This window comes from Podarcis melisellensis, assembly GCF_964234715.1.
Source record: "Podarcis melisellensis genome assembly, chromosome: 10".
Taxonomy (NCBI): domain Eukaryota; kingdom Metazoa; phylum Chordata; class Lepidosauria; order Squamata; family Lacertidae; genus Podarcis; species Podarcis melisellensis.
In genome coordinates, this window is record NC_138542.1 from 55889705 (window position 1) to 55903271 (window position 13567).

The window sequence follows — 13567 nt, forward strand, 5'->3', positions numbered from 1 at the left end:
AAACAGAGCCCGTCTGTGCAAATGAATTCCCTGATCCCAAAGAGACTTGGTTTAAAGCGAGGTGCCGCTAGTTTGTCAGGAAAAAAATTGCGCTCAGCAAGTTTTTCCTGCTACCAGGAGGGAAGAGGAGAAGAATTTGCTGGCTGTTACAGATACAAGGAGAAGGTTGGGAAGAAAGGCCTAACCTATAGGCACTGCTAGGGCACTATTTTTGGACAATCAAGGATGCACTTGAAGACGGTGCTGCTGCTATTGTTATATTACAATGCTCATGCCACTGTGCCTCCCAGGTGGAACCGAGGTAAGAGTTATAAATATAAATTGCTTACAGCAGAGAAACAGAGGTGTTGCACAGGAGAGATCAATTGAGGGCTCCCTCTCCCCATCTCCCTCTACCAGCTCTTGAGAGTGGTCTGCATATTTGTTTGTTTGCTTATGTTCGTCTATTCCCATCCACTTCATACAACAGCCCCCTGTTTTCTTTCTTGCAAAAAATTAACTTTAACAGAGATTCTCTTCCAGCTGTAAAAGGTGGACGTTGAAACCACAGGGTCCCTATCTGGAATTCAGTCCTGTAAACGAACACGACTAATTGGTCTCATAAGTTTTTACATGGACTCTGTTCACACAAACAGAAACCCTGCAAGCCAAAGACCTGAACTGAATTTTTTTTGCTACGCTCAACCACATGCAGCTGTGCATTTGAGTCTGGTTGATTTTAAACACATTGCGGTGGAATCCTATCTTGAGCTCTGCTTTTACTCGCAATGTAGGAAATTAAGGAAGAATGGTTGATTCCTCTTTTAAAGAAATGTTGGCGTGCCTCTTTTATTTCAGCTTAACTTCACACGCACCCGGCTGCCACCATTATTTATTATATGTATATTTATTATATGTATATCACCATTCTTTTATTGATCTCAAAGAAGCTTGCAAAACCAGAGCCAGAACCACTTAGCTTCAGCAAGGGCCATGTGCCTTTAAACCCAGATCTGGGCCTCATCTTATCTTAGGAAAGCTAAGTAGCCGCATTTCTTAAAAGAGGAGTGTATATTATTCATCCACCTCTATTCATATAATACCGCAGCAGCTTAGAAGCAACTTCCCTAAAGCTTCATCCTATGTCACCACCTAGGTGTGAGCACAGAAAGGCAAGCAATGGCCCTGATACATTGCACCTTAAAATGATCAACTATAGCATTTCCCCATTTGATGACACCAGAGCAATACTCCAGATTGGCTCCTGTTGTGGATGCTGATTGCGAAAACTGTGCTGTTGTGGCAAACCTTGTACTCCATCTAATACATTCACTTGCTGATGTACTTGGGCTGTCCCAAAGGAGGACTCCAGAAAGCTTCTGGAGTTCTTCTGGGAATTTAAAAAGGGAGTTTAAAAATGGATAATACTTTTTCACTATTGAAAGTGGAGATGTAACCACCTAGGTGTGAGCGCAGAAAAAAGGCAAGGCTAAATTGGGATAGAGCCATACAACTCCCCTGACATAATCTTCCATTTTTCTCAACCTGGTGCCCTGCAGATACTATGGACTAGAACTCCCATCAGCCTCAGTCGCCAATGACCATTATTTGCAGAACATACGGCATGGACTAGTTGGGGGGAAGGTTGATTGACATATTATTCGGATGCTGCTGCAATCCTGTATAATTGGGATCAGGTGGGACATGAATCTGCCCCAGAATGCTTACATGCAAAGTGGTGGTACAGAATGCATTGTATGCCGGCGAACCAACAGAATCATTCAATGCTTCTCAAAGCTTATCCTGCTGTGTTGCTTGTTGCTATCAGTTCCGATAAGAAAAGTTGACTTACTTCTGAAGGTGATAGCATAGTGCCAAAGACATTTGCTCCAGGTAGCCAAAATGACTCTTGGTTATGGTGTGCAACCTCCCCAGCCCTGCCTCTGTGCGTCCATTCATCTGCCGCATAACAATTTCTCATGGCACTGATACATTGCACCTTAAAATGATCAACTATAGCATAGGAAGCTTCTGGAGTCCTTCTGGGAATTTTAAAAGCCAATGGGAGTTTAAAAATGGATAAAACTTTTTACTTAATCCAGATTCAGTCTGGGTTGTTACCATCACATACCTGTAAAAAAATAAATCTGTAGCAACACAGAGATCTACATTCCTTTCTAGGCTATCCAGAAATCAGTCAGGCCAGACACATGTGTAGAAGGCGAATAAGTGATATGCAGGAGCCATGGTGCTTAACACACATGTGTCAGTGTTCTCCTTGCCAGTTGGGTGGCTATGAACCAGTTTAGAGAGCCTGCTGGGGGCTAGCCTGGTTAGCTTTGGCTCCATCAATGGCTCTTCTGGTGACTCACTGACAGACCGACCGTTTTTTTGCCAAGAAATTCTGAACGGAGGAAGGAGATCCAGCAGTTGGGGCTCTCACACTTGAGTACAGGGATGGGAAACCATTTTCAGCCTAAGGGCTGCATTCCTTTCTGGGCATTTTTCCAGGGAACCATGCTGTTGGGGGTGGGGCCAGATGCAAAAGTGGGCAGGGTGACAAAGGTCAGTTTCCCCTTTGTACCACAGGCTGGTTTCTACAGCCACCCACCCACCCTCCACACCATCCTGTACCCCTCAACCATCTTGACTTGAGCCAGACATCTCAGAATTACAGGAGCCATCCTGGCTTCTGATTGGATCCCGGAATGTCCCAGGTTTTTGGTCCAGCGCTCTGGTGCAAGTCAGCTGGCTCCCGTGAGAACTCAGGGGGGCAAAAATATATATGAGCATCCTGGTTTTGATCAGTGAGATGTTGGAGGGTTTGCCATCCAGTTAAGCCAAAAGCAGGATCAGAGTCCAAGGTCATGGGCTGGTCAGGTCAACCACTCCCCACAATCTCAAGGAGGATGCAGAGTCGGGGCAGTGATGTGTGTGAGCTGGGGAGACTCCCAAGGGCAACATTTGGTCCCTGGAACTGAGATCCTACTTCCCTTCCTGAGTGCACAGCAATGATGGCATGGGTGGCCTTCACAAGAGTTGTGGTGCGCTTGGCAGTTGCCCTCCTGCATGGTGCTAAAGTATATTCTTTATTTTTATATTTAATACATTCATATCTCACCCTTTCTCCAAAAAGCTCAAGGGGGAATGCATAATTTTCTTCCTCCCCATTTTATCCTCACAACAACCCTGTGAGGTAGATTAGCCTGAGAATGACAGGCCCAGGATCACCCAGCGAGCTTCTTGGCTGTGTGGTAATTTGAACCCTGGTCTCCCAAGTCCTAGTTCAACGCTCCAACCACTGCGCCACCATCTGGCAAGCAGACTGGGCCTCTCGTTCAGTGGCAGGGGCTAAAAGCCTCCCTTTTGACACTGCTTGTCTCTAAGGAATATTAGCAGGACCCCTTCAATTATCACTCCATATCACTCTCAGTGTTGGGGTACCGTACACATTCATTTCTTAGGGTTATTGAGGATTTGTGAGCATCATTTTTTTATTAAAAAAGCATGGTAACTTATTTGTGTGTTGCACTGTTAATGGAGGCAGGCAGATGACCACTTGCAATAATCATCTTGCTCATCTACAGGGGGCCGGATCCATCTCTACTCACGTGCAAGAACCAATGGCCCCAAATAGGAATGCCTGACCCTGTCTGCATGAACAGGCACATCCGGAGACGTAGATTGGGAAGCAGATGACTTTCAGCTGGATGTGCTTCTGTGTCCTCAGATCCCCCTTAGAGAACTGGATATTTAACTAACGGGAGTTTCCCTTTTCGTTTCTGCTGGGATCAAAATGTTCCACTGCGTTCGAAAAAGCTCCCTGGAAATGTTTAGAGCTTGGTATGGAATATGGCAATATCTGGTTCGTTTTGCTGGTGATTAATAGTGGGGGCATTGTTAAGGGGTGGCCAGGACCTAGATTGCTTGCCCTTCCCCACTTTTTAAAGTAAAATGTTGCTTACAGGGCAGCTGATCACGCTGCAAACCTCAAGGCCAAAGAGACCCCAGTTTCCTTAAGGTGCCCAAAGGCATCTATGCTTGTAAATTAGCATATTCCAGATGGCATTTCACCAGGAGTCCTTTAAGCACCGCTAGGTAATAGGGAAAGTTAAGCTCATGGGTTACTTTGAGGTCATTGTGGCTAAAATGAAAAAAAGAAGAAGTCTGTAATAATGTCCTAACCTGTTTGATCTCTCCACTGTTATTTGGCACTGGGTCTGTATTTGCTTTGATTGCACTGTCTGTAATGGAGAAGAAAAACACTTCTTATCCAAGATTGTTGGGACTGCCCCAAAATCCACAGGTTTTCAAGAGAACTTTGGCTTACAGGACAGGTTTAATTTGTATTTTTTTAAAAAATTAAAAGAGAGAAAGCCTTTGCCTGATTTGGATATTTTGAAACAAATCTGTCCATAGAATTATACAGTTTTATGGGGTATTGTAGGTCAACCAGTCCAACTCCCTGCTCGTTGCGGGAAACCCAGAAATAAAGAGATGACACCCTTTAGGTGTCACAAGTTGGCAACTTCCATCATTCTTGTCCATTGGTTGTGCTGGTTGGGACTTGTGAAAGTTGGAGTCCAATAACATCTAGAGGACCACAGCCACTGCCCAGCGCCATTCCACTTGAAGACCTCCAATGAGAGAGAGTCCACACACTCACTCACTCACTAGCTAGAGATGGGCGACTCTGTCAACTTCATTTCCCCCTCGGTATCTCATTTTTCTAATCTCAAAATTCAGTTCTCTGCACTTCCATATCACTTTGTGGGGTGGGGGGCGGATTTAGTTCTTATGAAAATCCTTCACCTTTTCCGTGCAAATTTCTCCTAATATAAACATTTTTGTATGCACTTTCCCCTGTGAACTTTGAAGGATAGCTGTGTCTCAGAGAATGCAGATCTGGCATAGCTGTGTTCACACATTGTTTCTGAGAAATTTGGCAGGTTCCCCTTTCAATGCAAACTGGATCAAATTTCACCCCTCCCCCTATCCCTACCGCTGGGTAATTGTTTCCATTGTCCATACTGCTTTTTTGCTGTTATCTTACTGTTCAGCTGAAATCTGTCATCCTGGAATTTAAGCTCCTTAGATCATGCTCTGTTCCTTGGGGCAACAGAGAACAAACAAGTATTTGCCCTCTTTCTAGGTGGAATCCTTTGGAGGGTTGGGACTAAATGATCCTTAGGGATCCCTTCCAACTCTATGATTCAGGTATCCAAAGTGCCTACACACGAGTAGGACCCTGGCAGAGACACATGCCCAACTGGCATGTTCTCTCCCTCCTGGTCTTTCGTTCGGGAGCTTCAAAAGCTTTCTTCAGCCTGAGCATCTCAGCGACCAATGCCAACCGACATAGGCACACTTAAGGATCCGCAGAGGTTTTGCAGCATTGCGTGACAGACATCAGCAACTCAGCATTTTGGCTAATCTAGTTTATTTACATATAAACACACACGGAGCACTGCAACATGGCTCCCTCTCTCTCTAGCATCAGACAGCAGAGAAAAAAAAGGACAAAGGACATTAGTCCCACTTCACGGAACACAGTAACACAAACATCCTGTCTCTGTCACTTCCCACTTGTGGAGTCAAAACATATACTGTCATGTGATAGACAAAAATCCTATGACTCCAATCATGGAGCAGGAATTCTAACAGTTCCGCCTCACCCTGCTCCACTTCTCCAGGTTAAATATATTGAGCTCCTTTACCTCTTTTCTTCACAGGACTTGTTTTCCAATTTCCATCTTTGTAGACCACTTTTCCTACATCAAAGATGGGGAGCCTGTGATCTCCCAGATGTTATTGGATTACCTCTCCCATCAGCCCCTGCTCTATGTCCTTCTCAAAGTACAGTGCCCTTATTTCTTCCAAGCTTTTTGCTGAATCAATGAGACATCGTAGCTTGGTTGCAGTGCAGTGTGGGGAAGGGGCAGGTGGGATATTATTATCCCCCATATTTTTAGTGGCCAAAATTTGGTGTAGCACTAATTTGAACACTTAAACAATGTACTTCTTCCTCTCTGTGGCTCCCCCCCTCCCCAAGAAGCTGTAAACGAACAATAATTATCCATTGTCAGTTGAATCAGGGCAGGATATATTAAGGACAGATGTCTGTAATGAGCCATATGCAGCATTCTCCATGGAATGAGGACTATGCGGTCAGTGACATCTGAAAAAATGGGTTGCCTGCACACGGCAAATCCAGCTAATTATTAACATTTAGGGTTCTTCGTGAATAAGTGCAGCATGAAATAACCACAGAGATGTGGTAGATATTTTTGGAATGACTTGTCTGCCAATCCTGGCTAGAGTTGCCAAATGTCAAGGTTTTAGCCTCCTTCTCAGTGTCCCTAGGAAAAGGAATAAAATCTCAAGCTCTTTTTTCTCAGACCATCTCTATCCCAACCAACCATTCGGCTGGTTCAAGTATCCTGAAGCTTTGCAAAAAGGTTACATTAGGCTAAAATGCAGTCAAAGCAGTGTATATTTGGACTAGGCTTGCACTAAAATGCAGATGTATTTTCACAAAGGCTTTTTTTTTTTAAATTGCAAACTGATGTGGAAATGTGGAGGATTGAATTTAAGACTGGGAAAAGAAGAGACAGGGAGCAACCTAAACTGTCAGATTTGCCCATCTTTATGTGGCAAGATGATTGTCAGATTTACTCATCCCTACCTGAATCATAGAATCATAAACTTTTAGGGAACTCTGAGGGTCATCTAGTTCAACTCCTACAATGCAGGAATCTCAACGAAAGGATCCATGTCAGATGGCCATCCAATCTCTGCTTTAAAACCACATGGCAATAAGATCACCCATCCCACTGAATTCAGCAGGAATTACCTCTGAGTGGACAGAGTTAGTCCTGCACTTTTAGTCTGGATCTAACCCCAGTTCAGTCTGGAACAAACCCAATACCTCTAATTCCACATAAATGCAAATATTCACAGACACTTACAGAAGCTTCTTGTCTACAGGATCACACTTTGGGCTTGCCTGAGGTTATGATTATCTTTTCCACGGCTCTGCCCCAAGAATAAAAACAAATCATGCCCAGCTAGAATTGGCACTCAGCAAAGTTCCATAGACCAGCTAATATTCCAATTCATTTTTAAATAAGAGTACTGCTTTCTAAGATTATGAAAGAGCTGAATTCATATAAACAGCTGTACAGTAGACTCTTTTTGCAGCACAAAATCTGCTCCTTCTAGAGGGAGAAGAGGGAGTGATTCCACCCGCAATAGCCCAGGCTGCTGACCACTCCCTTCTCAAACCCACCTAAGGGCAATTTTTGCCAGACGCATGAGAGCCTGAGGGCTCTTAGCCATTAGGCTCATTGCCAGGGCCTCACCTTCTTTAAGAGGAAAAGAGCAGAGAACACTGTAATGAGAGCGGCATTTGGAGAGATCGCTTGTTCTCTGTCTGGAGTCTGGCTTTATGTCATGTTCTCTGAAGAGATCATTTGGTGGAGCTTGGTTTTCCTTTCTAGACTTCCTGGAAAATGGGGGCACCCCACCCTTAATTCCATGACGGCGGGGCTCATCTGCTGAGCCAAACTGCCCCGTGATGTCAATGACCTGCTTGGAATGAATTCCTTACAGTGAAATAATTTTGCATACATCTGTGATGTTTCAAAGGATTCGCAGCACAATCCTACATAATTCAGTCGGGTTTACGCCCAGGTAAGTGGAGCTGGGGCCTCATCTTTAAATCTGCATCTTCAGATTTCAAAGCATTCTACAAATTGCAGCTGTGATTGAATTTGGGAAGGACGCAGGATAATTCTCCCCCCTCCCTCTTCCATTCTCCGTCCTTTGAAAGGGTATTGCATGATCACTTCATCTAATAGCAATTTAGGTGTACTTACCGTATTTTTCACTCTATAAGACGTACCCAACCATAAGACACACCTAGTTTTTAGAGGAGGAAAACAAGAAACAAGAAAGTAACGCAAAGCCTCTTGAGTGAAGAGGGAGGAGCGCTCTGGCTGCGCTCAAGAGGCTTTGCGTGGCTATCCCTGAAGTCAGAAGAGCAAGAGGGATCGCTATGCACCGATCCCTCTTGCTCTCCTGGCTTCAGTGATAGTTGCACAGCCTGCATTCACTCCATAAGACGCACACACATTTCCCCTTACTTTTTAGGAGGGAAAAGTGCGTATTATAGAGCAAAAAATACGGTAGGTAATTTGAGACTCTGGGCTTAATGGCCTCTCTTTAGATTAGGGATGGGGAACCTATGGCCCTCCAGATCTTGCTGGACTACAGCTCCCATTGTCCCTGGCCACTGCTGCATTACATCACTTCCTTCAAATGTGGCACACCAGCCCTGTTGCATTCAGTGGACCCTCTTGCCCATTCTGCTGACTGGGTTCCTGGGCTTGTGCCCCCAAATCCTGCTCTGGCAGCATCAGCAGACATAGAAACACATTTTTGCTAGTCAGGACCAGTTCCTGCATTCTGTTTCTTAGAGGCATTAACTTCTAAGCAAAACAATTGCCTTTTTAAAATAAATGACTAGCTTCCCACTCCAGACACCCTGTTTATCGAGCATTCATTCCGATTTGCTTGCGCAAAGCTTAAGCAGAGATGATATTATATGCAGTATTTATTGAGCATTTGTTCTGATTTGTTTGCTGAGTGGTTATATGGCAATGAGCATTTGTCCTTCATTCATTTTGATTCGCTTGCAAGGTGTTTATGCCTGTTGGTCATTCAGTCATTCCACATTTTTCAGTGCATGCCCCTGTCGTTCTCCAAACTGCAAAGAAGCCTGAAAGTGGATTTGTTGTGCTAGAGCAAGAGAGCAATTTAATCTATTTTGAGTGTGGAAAACCAAAGTTTTGGTGTGTGGATGAATCCTTTCTGCAAAATAGTGACAGTCTAGAGGCACCCCAGCAAAATGCCTATAATCTATGACATAATACCAGTGAGATCACGGTCAGGGTGCTGACCACCTAGTGCCCAGAGTGGAAGGTAGATTTATCTTCCCCATGGGAGTGAAAATCAACTGTCCTTTCTCCCATATAAGAAAAAGAAAATGGATGTATTTTGGGGTGCCATACTGCAACATTTAGAGATGTGGAAAATCCAGTGGATGGTTATATTCTCCTCCAGGAGGTGCAGTTAAAAGCAGTTCACATTGGAATTTGCAATGGACAGATTCTGTCACCGTGCCAACACAAATAGTGGAGGCCATGTCAACAGCCCCCACCTGAAAGTACTGTCTGATGCAACCAGCATCTCCATGTGATGCCCATCAGGAAGAGTGGCCAGTTGTCCTCTTTCATGCTGGTTTCCCACTGCTTGTCTTCTTTCGCTGCGTGCCTAGCAGGCAGCAAAGCCAGTGCACCTTGAATTAAGCAATTTCCCAGGGCCATTTGAGGATTCACATGGTGCACAGCACAGCAGTGGGCTGACAGTGGCTGCAGCAGGATGAAGTGTGGGCTTGCTTTCAAATTGAAAGCACCCACTATGCCTTCGCCCACTGACCACCTCCTTCCATAGTAAAAAGAAACAAACCAGAGCTGGTCTACGTTACTGTGCAAGCTACACCTGATATTGCTAGACTCTAAATTCTATCAGCCCTGGTCATTGGCCATGTTGGATGGGCTTGATGGGAGTTGGAGTCAACCAGTGTAAGGGTAACCACTGGTTCCCAATCCCTACTTTAGCGGGCTTGTTCGATCTGCCTACAGGCAGACATTCCTTATAGTATGGATGTGGAACCTATGGCTATCTGGATGCTCTTGAACTCCGAACCCCATCAGTTTCAGATAGCATGACTGAGGGAGGTTCTTCAACAACACCTGAAGGGTCACACATCTGGTTAAAATATTAGAACAGTAAGAAAACCACCAAGAAGCAGTGGGGTCAGGGCACAGCAGAAGGGCACAGCCAGGTTCAGTCGCTGCCCTCCCCAATTAACATAGGGATTAGCAGCTGGTGATGGGAAAGACTATATACTGGAGATCCCAGAAAGCCATTGCAAGTCAAAGTAACTGCTGCCTCCCACATTGTTTTTGCTGCAATAGAAAGTGACCAGCACTGAAGTGACCTCTCTGGGATGCAATCTTGGGCATCATGTGTGGAGGTCTTGGGTTGCCCAGACAGCAAGACTCTTTGGACTCATTGATGTGGTCCAAAGCAAAGCAGAGCATTAATTGTGCTGAGAGTTTCCCAGTTCGATGTATTTTGAAATCCAGTCCTATGCTGGATCAGGGATCTCCTGTCTCCCAAGCAGTCACAATTACTGTACATGATGTGAGTCGGAGGCATCATTAAAATAAATTAGTGCATGTTGAGATGAAATAATTGTTTTACATAAACTCCTCCAGGGGAAGAAGATGGAGATGGCAAATCGCATTAATCCTGCCATCCTATTCTCTGATACGGAACAAGTGTCACAGCTCTGCGATGGTGTAGGGGGAAGCCGAGTCAGCAGAAAAGTTTCGTAAACACTGCGCCAAATATTGTCGGTACATCTTTCTCCATTTGAAGACCGTTTTTGTTTTTGCACGATTTGCAAAATGAATCACTGGCAATTGGTGATGATGCATTTTCTGAGTAAAGCCTATGGAAGAGCAAGCTAACGAAACAAGAAACCACGTGCATAAATGGGAGGTGATAGAAGTCTTAACGTGCCCAGTGGCCTGGGATGGAAGGGCATGAGATTTTCAAGATCGCCTTTCGGCAGCAATAAAATAAAAGCCATAAATAATTAGAGAGCCAGGGAATACCCAACAATTTCGGGAGCAAATCAGAAACTGGGATGGCTTCTGTAAATCGGGGGCTGTCCCTGGAAAATAGAGACACTTAGAGGGTCTGGCAACGGTGGCATGAAAGGAAATCTGTGTGAGCCCTTAGTCATTTCACAATGGATTAATTCATCTATCCCTCGGGAACAGACCTTTCCATGAGCTATGTTCCCCAAAGAATGGTGCTTTAAAAGTTATTAATTTGATCATTGTAGCCTGGATCCCTGCCAGCGGTTGTTTAGCAAATAAACATTGTAACTGCTGGGTGATTGAAGTTTTAATTACTAAGCAATTAACACTTCAAGATTTCAAGGCAGAACATTGTGCGAAAGGTGCTGCAGTTTAGGCAGGAGGGAAGGGAATGCAAAGGAGAGCAGAACCTAAAAGGAATGGAGGAGGAGGAGAAATGGAGGCCTGGATTGCAACCCCCTTCCTCACAGGGACATTGCGGGGATGACACGGTGTGGGGGATGGATGGACATTGATCAACATGAATTCTTTCTACTCCAACATCCTGTTTTCTCAGTGGCCAACCAGATATATAAAGAATAATAAAAAAGGACTTCTGATTTAAAGATCTCACCTCCATAGAGTGGGTCCAAAGAGTGAAAAACAATGGGCAAAATCTTTAGCCCCCTACAGGAGATAGAGATGGCCATCAATTTGGATGGCTCTAAAAGAGGATTGGGAAAATTAATGGAGGATAAGGCTGTTGACAGCCAGTAGTCATGACAACCAAGCTCTGCCTCCATGCTGAAAGGCAGTCATGCTTTTGAATGCCAGCTGTTTGAAACCGCTGGGTGGAAGAGGGAGTGCTCTTTCGCTCAGATCCTGCATGTGTCCTTCCTACAGGCATCTGGTTGGCCACTGTGAGAACAAAATGCTGTTAGAATTCCTGCTCCATGACTGCAGTCATGGGATTTTTGTCTATCACATGACGGTATATGTTTTGACTCCACAGAGTGGGAAGTGACGGAGACAGGATGCTTGTGTTACTGTGTTCTGTGAAGTGGGACTTGTGGGAGCCATGAAGCCATGGCAGAGGCTTGTAGTGCCACGTGGTGCCTCGCTGACCTCGATGACTGGCATGTCCGTGCTTTGCAGTGTATTGAGTGTATTGACCTTATATGGAGTTGTGTTCCCGCTGGGCAGTAATACCTTATATGGTGGTGAGTGTTGTAAAGCCATTATCAGGCGATGTGACGTAGGGCATTGGCACATGGCCATGGAGGCTGTTAGAGGGAGGAGAGTATAATAAAAATACCGGAGAGGAGGAAAGTTCGAGCTGAGCTGCCCTCCACCCTGAAGATACTCGCTGTCTCTGTGTTTTTTCTTTCTATGCTGCTCACCACTGTTGACGGCTGGTTTCCGTCAGGGACTAATGTCCTTTGTCCTTTTTCTCTTTGCTGTCTGATGCTAGAGAGAGAGGGAGCCATGTTGCAGTGCTCCGTGTGTGTTTATATGTAAATAAAGTAGATTAGCCAAAATGCTGAGTTGCTGAGGTCTGTCACACAATGCTGCGAAGACTCTGCAGATCCCTAAGTGTGCCGGTGTCGGTTGGCATTGGTCGCTGTGATGTTCGGGCAGAAGAAAGCTTTTGAAGCTCTCGAACTATCGACCAAGAGGGAGGGAACATGCCAGTCGGGCATGTGTCTCTACCAGGGTCCTACGTGAGTGTAGGCTGAACTCCTGACAGATGCTAGACTAGATGGGCCATTGGCCTGATCTAGCAGAACATTATGTTCATATGTTCTTACTGTGCTCCCATCAGCAGTGGTAAGGAACCTCAGGCCTGGATGAAGTGAATGCGGCCCCCTGCCTTCTCCATCTGGCCCTCAGAATTCTCCACCGGCTACACACCCCTCTCCTCAAGCAGACCCCTCAATGCCTCTTGTTACACGCCCCAAGTGTTTTTGCCTGGCAGGAATGTGTCCTTGAACTCCCATAATGCCTTGTGCTGAGAGGGGAATTTGGGCCTCAGACTGAATAATCTTCTCCATTAGAACAAGAAAGAAAGTATTGGAATATGGTGTTAGAAGGAAGGAACAGAATGGCTAAAAAGGGAGCAATTATTTCAGTTTGTTGTTGTTGTTTTTAAGATATTTATTGAAATTTCAAAGGTTATACATAAAAAAAAATAATAAAAGCAAAACACAAACACAAAAAATAACAAATATAAAAAATAAACAAAGTACAAAACTAAAAAATATTTAAAAACAAGTAAAGTTTCATTCCCTTATTTTCTTATAACTTACTTCCCCGACCTCCTCATACCTCCCCTTTTTGTATTCCAATTTCTAATTGTTAATTCAGCAAATCCTCTCCCTTAATTTTCATTTATTTTTCAACCCTTCTTTTCTTTTTACTTAATCATTACAGCTGAAAAACCCCTTAATTTTCCAAACCAACATCATTCTAACATCAATTATTTCAGTTTGAGCCAAGGCTTGTCAGAGCTCAGATACCAGATTTATTATCAATGCCGGGCAGAAGTTCAAAAGGTATGGTTTAAATGAAAGGCTGCATTTCTGCCTGATGAGCAGCAGCTCTGAAAAACAGCAGCCCTACCAGGCTGGGGTGAGTAGCGGGGGCAGCTGCACAGTGAGCGCAACAGCTTCTTTCTTATCTCTCCCTTCCTCCCCAGCGATGCTCTTCCCATCCGCTCAGCGAGTGAAGAGGTCTTCAGCAGCTCTCCTCAACCCAGTGCTTCAGAAGTCTCAGGATGATGTGGACCTTCTGTTTGAGGTTCAGTATACACCAGAGAACCATCTTTCTGTGTAGAAATATACCAGATATGACAATACCTTCAAGGCAGCACAGAGAAT

General features: G+C 44.7%; 1 protein-coding gene across 2 annotated transcripts in view; it reads left to right on the forward strand.

The window, feature by feature from the left end:
- FAM180A (family with sequence similarity 180 member A) overlaps positions 1 to 13567 on the forward strand; it is a 16503-nt gene continuing 2936 nt past the window's right edge. For both annotated transcript variants that reach the window (XR_014172163.1, XM_081927493.1), the window contains exons 1-2: positions 1 to 301; positions 13387 to 13487. Coding sequence is in view for 1 of the 2 variants with exons in the window: in XM_081927493.1 (XP_081783619.1) it covers positions 226 to 301; positions 13387 to 13487 (177 nt within the window). In the remaining variant the exon portion in view is untranslated. The remainder of the gene's footprint in view (positions 302 to 13386; positions 13488 to 13567) is intronic.